This window comes from Carassius auratus, chromosome 31 (assembly GCF_003368295.1).
Source record: "Carassius auratus strain Wakin chromosome 31, ASM336829v1, whole genome shotgun sequence".
Taxonomy (NCBI): domain Eukaryota; kingdom Metazoa; phylum Chordata; class Actinopteri; order Cypriniformes; family Cyprinidae; genus Carassius; species Carassius auratus.
The window spans coordinates 3316892-3331126 of NC_039273.1; the positions used below are offsets into that span (position 1 = coordinate 3316892).

At 36.0% G+C, this 14235-nt stretch overlaps 2 protein-coding genes and 1 long non-coding RNA gene across 5 annotated transcripts in view; 2 read left to right on the plus strand and 1 right to left on the minus strand.

Annotated features, from left to right (window-relative positions):
• The window catches only part of LOC113050227 (matrix metalloproteinase-24-like), a 35899-nt gene extending 31172 nt beyond the window's left edge, over positions 1-4727 (plus strand). Inside the window, exons 8-9 of the mRNA XM_026213010.1 lie at positions 116-382; positions 3167-4727. Coding sequence (XP_026068795.1) covers positions 116-382; positions 3167-3504 — 605 coding nt within the window. The 3' untranslated portion in view covers positions 3505-4727. The remainder of the gene's footprint in view (positions 1-115; positions 383-3166) is intronic.
• A 4226-nt stretch (positions 4728-8953) lies between these two features.
• LOC113050234 (uncharacterized) lies at positions 8954-10706 on the minus strand. Of its 3 annotated transcripts, none has more exons than XR_003276748.1 (3): positions 10608-10706; positions 10068-10367; positions 8954-9640 (listed from the first exon to the last, which is right to left on the minus strand). It is a non-coding gene; the product is annotated as an uncharacterized LOC113050234 (long non-coding RNA). The 3 variants fall into 3 exon arrangements; XR_003276749.1 differs by lacking the exon at positions 10608-10706 and adding an exon at positions 10428-10601 and having other exon boundaries at positions 10068-10274; XR_003276747.1 differs by lacking the exon at positions 10608-10706 and having other exon boundaries at positions 10068-10601.
• Positions 10707-10738: 32 nt separating this feature from the next.
• Positions 10739-14234, plus strand: LOC113050232 (eukaryotic translation initiation factor 6). The gene is made up of 7 exons (XM_026213017.1): positions 10739-10862; positions 11429-11570; positions 11677-11762; positions 11973-12148; positions 12351-12527; positions 13569-13750; positions 13845-14234. The coding sequence occupies exons 2-7, from the start codon at positions 11464-11466 to the stop codon at positions 13852-13854; spliced, it is 738 nt and encodes a 245-aa protein (XP_026068802.1). The 5' UTR covers positions 10739-10862; positions 11429-11463; the 3' UTR covers positions 13855-14234.
• Position 14235: the final 1 nt, after the last annotated feature.

Sequence of the window (14235 nt, forward strand, 5' to 3'; positions counted from 1 at the left end):
TTAGAAGAAATAAGCTTCTATATATATCCAAACTTGTGGAGTAGATAAGCACATTGTTTCATTATGTGATAGTATTATTCAGTGTAACCCATCTACTGCTGTTTTTTGACTCTAGGGGATAAATACTGGGTCTTCAAGGAGGTTACAGCAGAACCTGGGTATCCTCACAGTCTGGTAGAGTTGGGCAGCTGTTTGCCCCGCGATGGCATCGACACAGCCTTACGCTGGGAACCTGTGGGCAAAACCTATTTCTTCAAGGGCGACCAGTACTGGCGTTACAATGAGGAGAAGCGTACAGCTGACCCAGGCTATCCCAAACCCATCAGTGTCTGGAAGGGCATCCCCGATGCCCCGCAAGGAGCCTTCATCAGTCGAGAAGGATGTGAGTCAGTGAGGTTCCAATAACCTATTAATATTTAATGTGCCAATCAGCCATGTGGTCGGTGGGCATTTGATCTGACTGCTTCCCTTTGGTTTGAGAAGTACAAGTTGGTTGAGCTTGGTTCTCGAGTGTCTAGTACTGGTCTAATCTGTTGTGCAATGCAACTCCCATTATAATAAGTGAAGCTTTATAAAATTTATAGTTGTCATTGGATGAACTGCATTCGAAGCAGAATTAAAATGGCAATAAATGCACACCTAAAATTACACATTTAATATTAATGCGGTGATAAATATTAATTTGAGGAAGAATGGTTTATTCAGATTATTATGAATGCATTTAACTGTTTATTGCATGTTAGTATATTTTATCATAATCTGCTGCTGCTATTTTTCAGTGTTCATCTGTTGAGCATGATTATATATTTTATTGAGTAGTTAATAGTAATAAGCGCGCTGAGGTCTTGTTTTCCGCTCATCCTTGTAGAGTCATTGATTAGTGTTTGTATGATTCAGCACTGAAATATTGTTGTGTTGACACAGTGACTGTTTTGGCTCCGAGTCTTCCTCAGTGGTGATCTGATAGCAGGTCTGGATTGGCACAGGCTCCGGAGACACAAAAAGACAAACACAACTTTTGGGTGTTAGAATTCAGTGTCACAATTGATGCATGATAACAAATATAGCAAAAAATGGCAGTAGTAAAACTGTAGTAAAACTACAGTAAAACTACAGTAAAACTGTAGTAAGATACTTTATTATGTGATATGTTTACGGTATAGAGCTATGTAGAAAAAAAATAAAATGAGAAATAAATAGCTTTTGAAAAAATTCAATATATATGGTCTGAAATTTATTTTTATTGTTTTTGTCAAAAAAGACTGAAACTTGGTTTTTACAAGTATCTTGAGAATGCTAGAAAGAAATTAAATACTGGAGAAATCTGTTGAGAATTTTATTTTATTTTAACTTTTTCATTTAAATGCACTTATAATAATAAACCATATTTTATAAGTTAATATTTTAAACAATATTTTTAACTAAAATATTTTAAAACATGTAAAAATCTATTTGACTTTAATAAACATTTTTTTATAAAATATCTGTAAAAACATTTTATTTTTATAAAATGTTTAATAAAAAAAACTGCAATATAGTATATATTTATATGTTTATATTTAAAATATAAAAAAAATAATAATAAAACATTTTCAAATGTAAAATACCATATGGATTTTCGATTTGTTTTTTGAAAATACATAAAATAATCACTAAAAACATTCTAATATTCCTATGTTGGTTCATGTTGTATTGCCAACAAAATATTCAATATATAACAAAAATAATAATAAAAGGGGATTTGTAAATAATCAGAATCAAAGTTACAGTTTAGCACTATAAAAATAAATGGGCTACTGACTCTGGATGATGAGCATCACTGTATTGGGTTGATGTGGCTAGTGTGTCTGTTCAGATGGATGGTAAAAAAGTGTCAGTTAAGTATTTTTGCTGTGGCTGCATAGAATTGCAGAGTTCTCCTCCTCCTCTCTAGAGTATTATCCACTGAAGGAATGATCATCTTTTCTGCGAGTCGTCATAACCTCTGTCTCAACATGGAGCCTAGGGCCAGAACACAAGATGAAGAAGCCAAGAGGGTTTATAAGGGCTGTTTGGTTTCCCCGTACCTCATGATTTTTCTGTCACTCAGATTTTGCAAAGAGGGATTCGGCAAGTCTTGCTCAGCAAGATCACGAGTAAGAGCAGGGAAAGTAACAGAGGAAGGACGAGCACTTCATCAATCACACCCTCAGGGGTTGCTGTCTGAAGCTTACTCACAGTATTTCTGTTTAGTTTTTGGTCTGTGCTTGTATAGATTTGGTTTGAGTGCCGGGAATGCATCTGTTTATGTGGCACTGGCAATCAGACTGACAGCTCTCTGAGGAATTGTATAACACTGGAGCAACTTTTTGAAATACTGTGTCATTGAGTGTTCACAAGGACAGCTATTTTTGTGATCATGAATATGAATGGAGCATTCTGAAAAGGACGTGCATCTCTGCCTGCATGTATAGACAAATATTTGCTTATTGACCTTATGTGCACAGCCATCTTTAGAATTTTGTTTTGGAACTTCTGGTTTTGCGGCAGCTCAATAGCATCGCTGTTAAATAGTAATTAGCTTGGGGAAATGGATTTATTTATTGTAGAGTTAACAAAAGTTATCATATGCTTTACAGTGTTTCGAAGTGGATGTTATAAATGTCCGTAGACTGGGAAGATTTTAAAATGAGTGGTCCATTTATAAATTTGTATGACCTTACCTTCACGCTGAGGAAATACAAATTGAAGACCGAAAACAAGAAGTGCAGTGATTAGTTTAACCGTTTACTGCACCTTGACATTCTTCTCTTCATTTTCCTATTGCGGCTAATGAATCAGAAGCATTGCAGCTTACTTCTGCATTAAAAAAATTGGGTGGATAATGAATGGCTTTCTATGATTGGTCTGTTCAAGTTTACAACTTTAGCTGAACAGTTAATGATTTAACTGTTTTTGTAAGTTAATTCATAACTCATTATAATCAGTAATCAGCAGTCACTTTCGAGTCATAAAATTATGGCAATTAATATACTACTCGAATGATTTCCAGAGAGTGAAGCATGTATTTTATAACACAATGGTGTGATTTTGGGGGCGGGACTATCTGTTTGTTGACCAATAGTAGAATTCCTGTTATGCAAATGAACTGACGACTTTTTTTTTCTCTCTTTGATTTTATTTTTAGTTTATACCTACTTTTACAAGGGAAAGGACTACTGGAAGTTCGATAACCAGAAGTTAACTGTGGAGCCAGGCTACCCAAAATCAATCATCAAAGACTGGATGGGCTGCGATCAATCTGAAGTAGTAAAGAACAAGGACCGTCACCTCCCTCACGATGATGTCGACATCATGGTCGCCATTAATGATGTACCCGGCACTGTAAACGCAATCGCTGTGGTCATCCCGTGCATCCTCTCACTGTGCATTCTGGTCCTTGTATATACTATCTTCCAGTTCAAGAACAAAAATGTCCAACAGCAAGTGACCTACTACAAACAACCCGTGCAGGAGTGGGTATGACGGACTGGGGGGCGCGAAGAACCCCAAATGCTTGACAACATAAGTGAGGGCTACTATGCTGAGGGTTGACCAGTGCCTGTTTTCTGAACCTTCAACCTTGTCCTTGAACAGGAACAAAACATGAGGAAAGGGAGTATCTTCTTCCTTCCCACTTGAGACAAAACTTAACAACAAATATTGCAATTTTTTTAGCATGAGCCCAACGGACAACTCTTCTGGGGATTTAACATTTGAAGTTGTGCCCTGGCCTTATGCTAACCAGATGAAGTCTTAACAGTCAGAAACCATCACTCCAATTTGACCGAGACCATCTTTTCTCCAGGAGAGTTAGAGGAACCGCAGATTTGCGAAACGCCAGCAAATCCTTGTCTCGTTCGCAACATAGACTTGTACGTGAATTTCAAGTATTATCAAAGAATTTAAACGAGCAAAACAACTAAAAAATACTTGAAAACCATGTAGGTAGAAAGGCCATAGAAAAGAATACCAAGGAATTCTTGCAGTCTTTTTCATTGATGGGATAAAAGGTTCACCTCTGGCACTCCTTGAAGACTTCAACATGTTTTTTAGAGGTGGATAGGAGGCACTTTCAAACTAATTAGCTTCATAACATCATCTGAATGTTTGTTAGAATTTTTTTCCCCTTTCCTCACCTGCCTATCCATTTCCACAGAGTAGGAAGAATGATTTATAATAACTAGGTCAGTCTTAACACCTCCTCCCACTCACTACAGTACTCAATTCCTTTTCATCTTTTGCTGTTTTATCAGTCTGTAACAAAAGAGGATCTCTTTTTAATGGCATTAGATCTTTATAGGAGAGTAATTTTGTGTCATAATAGGCACAATTTGGTTCTTTAGAATAAGGCCTGATTTCTTGCAATCCCTATATTACATTTTGCTTTTATTAGTCATATTTCCAACCATCTTGCACAGTTTTTTTGTTACGACCTTACCTTTTCACCAAGTGTTATATTTGAAACACTGGTGCCAGGCAGGAACCATGACCAATGAACACATCTGAATATATAATAGCTTTGTTACCGTTGCCTCCAGGAGATGATCTCTCAACAGTTCATCCATCCTCTTTGAATGAACGTAATATGCTGTATGTGTTACATTTTCATGTTTTCAGTGTGGATCGTCTAACGCTTAGCTCATAAATGTCTGTTGGGTGCTTTTAATGGTTCGACTGTGCTATTTAATGGTGAAGTGTGTCTGACTGTCCCATATTAACCCATCTCTTTGTGCTCATCTGCTGTGGAAATGGATCTGATACATTGCACATTGGAAGGAGATGAGAAGTAATTGATGTTTTCAGAATTCCAAATGGAACTTATAAGTGACACACACACACACACACACACACACATATATATATTAGAAAAGGTTTGTAGCATCTTAATCGCAAAATTAAGATGGTACATTTGGCGAGACTCCCTAAAAGGCTTCACTTGGCACACAGTTTATCATTTGATATTGGGGTTTTACTGATATTTTTGCCTTAACACATTTAGGTTCAATGTTATGAAAACCATTTTATTTTTCTCTGTGGAAAGAGCATTTTTTTGTTTATTCTGCAGAGAATCATGTACATATTGTATTCACAATTCAGTGGAGCATGGGTCTGCAACAGAAACTACCTGGCATCTTCTTTTAGGCTTCTAATGTGTCTCCAATAGTTTGAGCATTATTCAAGCTGGCTTCACTGGCATGGTGTTTGTGACATTATGTCACTTCTGTAGTTTCCATATGTACATCTGCCCAAAAGATCATAATTTTGTTAATACATTTCAATCAACATTTTTTCTATATAGTCTGTTGAAGGTTTTGTGGGCATGAGAAAATTTATCTCTAAACCCTTGTCTTCCAAAGATTTTCACCCTCTTTGCGTGGTCTTCTTAAAGCTTTTGGACTTTCTTAAAAGGGGATCCATCACGTAACCACTGATTCGAAAGACAAAATACAGCAAACTTTCAGTGCAGTGCAACTATGAAAATTGATTAATTGCAACATATCTCACATTTGTGAATTTATTTCACCTATTTCTAACTTTGTATCTCCCATTTGTGGCTTCATAATTTACAAAGTGACATTACATCAAATTTGTATTTTTATTTTCTTACACTTTATTTCTCAACATGTGACTTCTGAATTAAAACTAGCAATATATATTTTTTTCTACTCTTAAGGCAAAAACAGGCTAAACAGACTAGTGGCGACTAATTCCATCACAAAAAAAGTACTGTGGTTCCATGAAACAGTGATAATATCAAATGTGTTTATCATAGTACTTTGATATGTGTCATGTAACTGAATGATTATCAATATTTGCATAGTACTTTATACTAGGGCTGTGCGATTAATCTTAATCATCTTAAAATCATGATTTGAGCGTGCACGATTTCTAAATCGCTTTAAAGCACGATTTTCCACAGCCCCGACCCCCCGCAGTATATTCTATACGATCCAATCATAATGCAACACGCTTAGCACGAGAACAGAACAGACTGGGCATATGCCTATACGTAACTCTAGGTTCACACACCGTCTGTGATGCGTCTTTTTTCCGAGCTCATCTTAATGGATCAGAGCGTTCACACTGCACGCGGTAAAAGGCTAGAAATAGAAACGTGCAAAAATAATTATTATCTAGCACATGAGCATAGAGAGAGTTGTGAGTGCACAGGACGCAGTTTGAGTGAGATGAGACACGGTTTAAGTGTGTGCACTCTCTCCGGGCAAAAGCTGCTTCTGCACCACTTACACATACTGTATACACACTGCAGACGGCGTACGTGTGAACCTTTATAATGTATAACAAATCTATTTTAACACCTGAGGCACTGCTACAATGAGCTCTATGACCAATGCGTGAGAAAAAAGAAACAAAAAAGTCCCTGGACACGATATTTATTTATTTATATTTTTTTGCCATATGCCTAGACATTTTGTTTAACATCTTTACTTAGTGATTATTTTGACTTACGTTGGTTCTAGACATGTTACAACTTTTTGATAAAGCTCCCATTGGCTTTCTGTTTGAAATATGTTTCAAATTCATACTGAATACATTTATGACTGTAAAGCATGTCTGTGTGTGTCAAAATCGTGATTAAAATCGGAATCGCAAAATTGATCAAAGAAATCGCAATAGGTTTTTTTTGTCCATATCGCACAGCTCTACTTTATACCATTGTACTTTTTGGTTGGAAGAATACTTGGTGTGATGATGATTTTATGACATTGCTTTGCATTGACTATAGAATGTTTTATAACACGGTGGAAAAATTGGGTTATGTGACTGTACCCCTTTAAGACATGTGCCTTGTCTTTAAGTCCGCTATGGCACACTGAACACTGTTCATTTGCATTAATTTCCACCTAATTTTTATTTAAACTGTGGATTTATGAATACATCCCTTGATATATTATTCAATGCCTTTACTAAGTGAAAACAACGCATTACCATTTTTACTGCCCTCCATCTCATATATCATTTTTTGGACCTGTTATGCGAGCAGCTTGGTCGTGGGAAGAAAAGTGGCATGAAACTACAGCAGATTTTACATCTTTGTGCCCACTTGGGAAAGATTTGATGTTATTGTTTCTCAGATAAGCATTTTTATTAGTCAGCTCTGAATCTAGAGCAACAACAACAACTTCTTGCAACAACAAGCAATGTGTCTGTAAAGTGATCTAATGTCTCGGGTACAGGAAGTACTGGGTGGGAGTTTTTTTTAAAGGAACACACTGTGCATCACCAATTGTCTTCCTCAACTTTAAATCTATCCGATGAGCTGTTGTTGGTACAAAAGACGGCAAACCACTTGCTCTAATAAGCCATGGATTGAATTTGACAATGTGGGACAATAGTGTGTTCCATACTTAAGAGGTTTTGTGTTGTTTATCTATGTCTGAGATCTTGTATAGCAGTGTTAAAGTATATTCTTTATCAATATGACAGTGGCTTGTGATGGAAGAAAACTCATGTGGCAATGCTGCAGATGTACTCTAGATTGGGATCAAAATGTTAAATTAAAATTTATTTACAGATTAATGGATAATCGTCAAGGTCACGTCATGCATCATGATCAGTCATATTGCTATCCACATAAAGGTGTTTCTGCAAAACACATATAAATCCAGCTATAAACCTACTCCCAAACTATATGCAAACACAACAATGTTTACTTCCATATTTTTCTGTACAATATATTTGCCCTGTTTGGCAAATTAACATTATGTGGATTGCATATGCAATCCCAAATATCTGTTTGCCGGTGTATTTCCATTTGGGACAACTGATGTTTACAAATGTGACCTAAACAAACAGATGCATTTGCGCTTGTGATTCAAACCATGTCCAGAATATTAGTCTCAAATGCCTCTTTGACGGCATTTACACTTTTCATGCATTACTAAAAATGCATGATGTGACCATTATTTTTTCTTTAAACCTGCACTATTGGCACTTAAAGAATCTTTTGTAAAAAACAGAAAATTTTAATTCCAGACCATGCCATTTCATGAGGAATTCCTAAGCTAACAGCACCGCGCAAGCAATTATGTGTATATATTAACACACTGAACATTCAGCAGTGTCTGAGGTGAAATGTTTAATGTATTTATCAAAGGTGGATATCTTTAGAAATGTTTGTCGTAGGGTGAAGTGAACGGTTTGTAATGATAGAGGCTTATATGAAAAGCTATTTATTTATCATTAATGGTGGTGACATACATTTATTCTACAGTTTATTTGAAATCAAGGTAAAGCCATGCCTATAACCACATCAGTTGCACAGAAAAAATTAAATAAAAATACAGAACTGTACAGGGAGATACGCAAAATAGGAATTCTCTGGTAATTTGCCTCTTTTAATGGGTATGATTGTGGCTTTGGACAACAGTCATTTTTAACCCAAGCTGCTGTTGCCTTTTGTTTTTTATGGTCCTTTTATGAGACTAACAATAGGACAAACATATCAGAGGTAGTCAAGGAACTAACTGTATTTATGCTTTTTAATTAGAGAGGGTTAACTTTAATGGAGATTTTATCTGAGATAGCTTTAAAAAAAAAAAAAAATTGGTTTGTTTTTTATTCTTATTATTTTTCTTGGCTGACCAAGATGAAATTTCAACTGTATCTGTGTATATAACTGGTTCTTTTTTCCCTTTGACAAGAATTTAAGAGTGAATGTCTCACTCTGTGATTTAAATAAATGTAGATTCTGTCATTGGAATTTTGATATTTTCTGATTTACTGGTCAAATGTTGCCGTCTGCTCAGCCTCTTCAGGTTTTAAAAGGTCTTTGTAAATACAAAGATTTACTGAAACTTTTCAGACCATTTGTATTTTGCTTTCACTCTTAACGGTAGCCTCTGATTTCCTATGACACATTGTCATGCATAATGTTGATTATTAAAAAATGAGAGTGATCTTAAACGGATTGATTTATAAATATTAGAAATGATTTAAGTTTTATTTCTTAAATCTTGTTTTTAATTCTGTAAACAAGGAGTCGTTTTTATTTCGGTTTTCAGTCTACAGTTTTACACTGTGTATCTACTATCACCATGTTCAAAGAAATGTCAATAAAATAAAATTACAGAAATGCCAAGTGATGTTTGATGCATTATATAATGACATATATATATATATATATACATACATACTTAATTATCACAGGTTGATATCAACTACATACTACAAGCTTTTGATATCATGCAATCAGTACATGCACAGCTAGTGCACTAACTTTATTCTCTATGTCTTCAAACACATTGCACAACTTATAAAAGGCATAAATCACATCAAACCCATTGCACTGCAACTACAGCACCAGCATGTCTTCCGTTGTCGGAAACGAAACGCCCAGTCTAGTCAGTTCTTTCACAGTGCTTCTTTGGTTTTTAATACCAGTTAGTGCAGGATATCATAAAGCTCATGTCGTCTACCTTTCTGTTGCCCATTCGGCATTGGGGCAAGTCAGTGTCTGGATCCAGACTGTCCTGGGGCTCAGGACCAGTATCGGTTTGGGCATTGGATGAAGATACTTCACCTTTCAATGACAGATTGCCTGAATCCTTCTGCTGCTGGTCAGCAGCCAAACTGGTACTCTGATCAGATCCCATTTCTTTAATAAAAAAAAAAAAAAAAAACACAACAATATAGATTTGCTTGCGTTTTTCATTCACACTTGCAAACAATATATTTAGTTATTATTAGGATAAGTTTAATTGCAAATGCACTTCAGTCAAGATGATCTATTACTCCTTTTTGATTGTATTCTACAGTAACGTTATCAACTTTATACAAAAAAGCACAATACTTAATAATTATGGTATTCATGGTACTTATGAAGATAAACAAACATGGTATAAACATGGTAACTACATGTCTCAGGTAACCTTCATGAATTCATAAGATGATTATGTTAATGTTCAGCAACTTCCTTTCGCAGATGATTAGGTTTGAGGTAATGTTATTGACTGTACACAGAGACATTATCATTTGTAACAGGACAGCAATGTATTCAGTAACGTTACACTGCAAAAACTTACAGACGCCACAAGCAGTTGGGAGCGTTTGTCACCGTGACAGGGACAAAAACAGATCAATAGTGCATTAACAAGCCGAGGCACAGCAAGACTTTACCCAACTCCGACTCCAGCCTCAGGAAGCTCGCAGTGTTTCCAGGCAGAAAACGCTCGGTGGATGTCGAAGGTCAGGAGCGCGTGCTTCTGCAGTGACGTTTCGCGGATGGCCAGCTAATCGAAGTATCAACAAAAACGACGTCAATGCTGAAACTCAATCGTGATTGGCTCACAAATCCATAGTGCCAGGAGAGGTGTGTCCTGTTGCTACGCAGGTTTTAGCGGATGAGCGGGATGACAAAACCATAGACGTAAATATTTACTTACATAGACAAGCAGATGTGGTCGGAATATGAACGCAATCCGCTTAATGGTTTAGTGTTTTCCTTATAATCGTTTTCTATGGGAAACCATTTTACGTGAAACTTTGTACATTGCGTTTGTACTGGGTTCATATGCTTGCCTGTACAAATATACGTAATCAATAATGTGTTTACTGATTTTTACCTTTTAATATCTGCGTTTTACCCATAGACTGTATAAAAAACACTACTTAATGCAAACGTCGTAAAAAAAATAACTGTAAAGGAGCCTTGCTTCGTTTTCCCTCCAGGTCAAGTATATGTCTCCTCCAGGTGGGCGTCTCCTATGAGTGTTTGACGTCACGACAAACTATCATGACGCGTTGACGTCAGCACGTTGAGGAAGTCAAGTGAACACGTGGTTTACGGCTGTCCACGCTTCTACATAGAGTGACTATCGGTAAATATAAGATTACTTTTGTAATTGCCATGAATTTTATATTTAAGTTTTTACAGTTAGGATGTTATATGTATTGTTAACCTGTGTCGTCATTTGAGGACACCTGATTGATAGCGTTTAATGACTAGAGAAGTTTAAACAACTTCAATTAGCCGACTGCTAACTACCTTGACTAGTGCTGTTTAAATGAAAGTTACCTAGAACGAGTTTAGGCCTAAGGTTTTGTTGATTTTTACTTTATTTAGTCATGGTGCCATGTTTCAAAATAATCATTTCCGAAGTACATTTAAAATGTTTCTCTAACCTAAATAAAAATAAATAAATGCAAAGATGTTATTTATTACTAAAATAGCACCATATTTACTGTTGATATATGATTATCCTTTATAATAACTTTCTATTGAAATATATGCATTTATGTTTCTGTTTGGGATCTAAACCTAATTGTAGATAAATACATTATATAAAAAAAGTGTGTGTGTATACTGTTAATAATGTTTTTATATCTTCCCTATTTTTATTTTTCTTATTATCACTATCTCCCTATAAATGTTGTTTGTCATCAGTTTCAGACAGCTTTGATCAGTTCAATAGCAGAAGAATGGCAGTCCGTGCGTCATTTGAAAAGAATAATGAAATTGGATGCTTTGCCAAGCTCACAAACACATACTGCTTGGTAGCGATTGGTGGTTCAGAAAACTTTTACAGGTAAGCCATTAATGAGATTACTGAATACACACACATGTATATTTATATATACAGTAATGTACACACAATACAGTTCTGATTGTGATGAATACCTGTTTTTCCACAGTGTTTTTGAAGGTGAACTGTCAGAAACAATGCCTGTCGTTCATGCTTCTATAGCAGGATGTCGAATCATTGGCAGAATGTGTGTGGGTGAGAAAATATATCCAATCAAATATATTTTTCACATTTGTGATCGATTACCTTAATTTTTGTTTATTGTATGCTGATTGAAATTCAGACATCATGTCAGTAAATAATGTAACAAGACCTTTAATTTGATTAAACTGAGTTATGTTTTTACGTTCTCATATGTGATGTATAATAGATGTTGTGTGTCCATCTTGGGATGCTCTTCTGCAGGAAATCGTCACGGTCTCTTGGTCCCCAACAACACGACTGATCAAGAGTTACAGCACATTAGGAACTGCCTGCCAGATTCAGTGCGTATTCAGAGAGTAGAAGAGCGTCTTTCTGCGCTGGGGAACGTCATCGCTTGTAACGACTATGTTGCTCTAGTTCATCCTGATCTCGACAGAGTAAGAACATCCCTAATGGAATACTCTCTGAAATGAGTTTGCTTTCTCCGAACTATGAATGTCCTTAATGGGTCTAAATTATTTCTCAATGCTTTTTATTTCTCTAAAAAGCCTATTAGATTAATGAATCCATTAGAAAGTTGAAAGTTTGTTTCCCAAAGCTGATGTTTTTTGTATTCAATCCGGAAATTATTGTCCACAGGAGACAGAAGAGATTCTTGCAGACACTCTCAAAGTGGAAGTGTTCAGACAGACGATTGCGGAGCAGGTGCTTGTGGGTAGTTACTGTGCCTTCAGTAACCAGGGAGGCCTCGTCCACCCCAAAACCTCCATAGAAGATCAAGATGAACTCTCATCACTCCTGCAAGTACCTTTAGTGGTGAGTGACTGCTCTATGACAGTCAGTTCATTTGGACAAATCAACATGATTTCTGAAGGGTCATGTGACACTGAAGACTGGAGTAATGATGCTGAAATATCAGCTTTGCATCACAGGAATAAATTACATTTTACAATATATTTAAATGGAAAACGGTTATTTTAAATTGTAATAACTATTTTTTTTTTTTAAATCAAATAGAAGCTGCCTTCATGAGCATAAGAGTCCTCTTTTAAAAATCTTACTGACCCAAACCTTTGAACAATAGTGTAAATAGTGCTGTTTACTAAGATAAGAATCACTATTATTATTTCTCATACTTGGCATTTATGCAGAATATTTAGTTTATCATAATTACACATTTTTTGTTAATCTTTGCCATTTTAATGTCAGTTAAGATTTGATCCTAATTTTCTGACTATTACCAGTATATACCTTGAGTATTTATCTATGAACTTTTGTGAAATGACTAATGGGGCAATAGATTCACTACATCGTCAAACCCTAGACTGAAGTAACTGGTATTTTGTCAGAAACCTTTACATATTTATGCAAGGAACTACATGATTTCTTTACACTGATGCTGACTCATTGATAATTGTGACCCTGGAGCACAAAACCAGCCTTAAGTCGCTGGGGTATATTTGTAGCAATAGCAAAAAATACATTGTATGGGTCAAAATTATAAATTTTTCTTTTATGCCAAGAATCATTAGGATATAACGTAAAGATCATGTTCCATGAAGATATTTTGTACTGTAAATATATCAAGATGTAATGTTTGTTTAGTAACATGCATTGCCAAGCACTTCATCTGGACAACTTAAAAGTCGATTTTCTCAATATTTCGATTTTTTTGCACCCTCAGACTCCAAATTTTGAAATAGTTGTATCTTGGCCAAATATTGTCCTATCCTAACAAACCATACATCAATGGAAAGCTTATTTATTCATGATGTATAAACTTCAATAAAAAATGGACCCTTATGACCTGTTTTGTGGTCCAGTGTCACAATTGTGTTGTGATTGTTTTCTCTGAAGGCTGGGACGGTGAACCGCGGTAGTGAGGTGATCGCTGCTGGTATGGTGGTGAACGACTGGTGTGCCTTCTGTGGACTGGACACCACGAGCACTGAGCTGTCCGTCATCGAGAGCGTCTTCAGATTGAGTGAAACACAGCCCAGCGCCATCGCAACTACCATGAGAGACTCGCTCATCGACAGGTATGTGATGGAGAAATACATACAGTTTATCCAAGTAAAATGTTCTAATTATTATTTCAAAGCCAACTCAACCTCATTATTTCTTCTTTTCCAGTCTCACATAAAACTGCAATGGTTTTGAAGTCTTTGGATATTTGTGGGAAGATGCCTGAACAGACCTGGAAGTCAATATTAGATGGTTTGAAGGCTGATTATGTCTCCCTTCAGGGAGAAACGCACTCTTGCCTTCGTACCATGAGAAAACGTGTTATCATAATGTTCATGTATGAACTGCTTGTCACACTGTCTTTTTATGAACTACTAAGACAGAAGTATTATGTTGATGGGCTGTTTTTATCTACAGTATATAATCACTTCACAGCCTACATAAAACCACACGTCCTTTAAATGTTTCCAAATGTTTGTATCCATGCACAGTGCAGCATCAATAAAGCTGTGCATGATCAACATAGACTGTTTGTTAAATAAAAACCAACTTCCACAGG

What these genes read in the sequence shown, in the direction of transcription:
- LOC113050232 (XM_026213017.1), top strand. Translation starts at nt 11,464, where the DNA reads ATGGCAGTCCGTGCGTCATTTGAAAAGAATAATGAAATTGGATGCTTT. An exon ending in TTCATCCTGATCTCGACAGA is followed by an intron (nt 12,149 to 12,350) that starts GTAAGAACATCC and finishes TATTGTCCACAG; the next exon opens with GAGACAGAAGAGATTCTTGC. An exon ending in TCCTGCAAGTACCTTTAGTG is followed by an intron (nt 12,528 to 13,568) that starts GTGAGTGACTGC and finishes TTTTCTCTGAAG; the next exon opens with GCTGGGACGGTGAACCGCGG.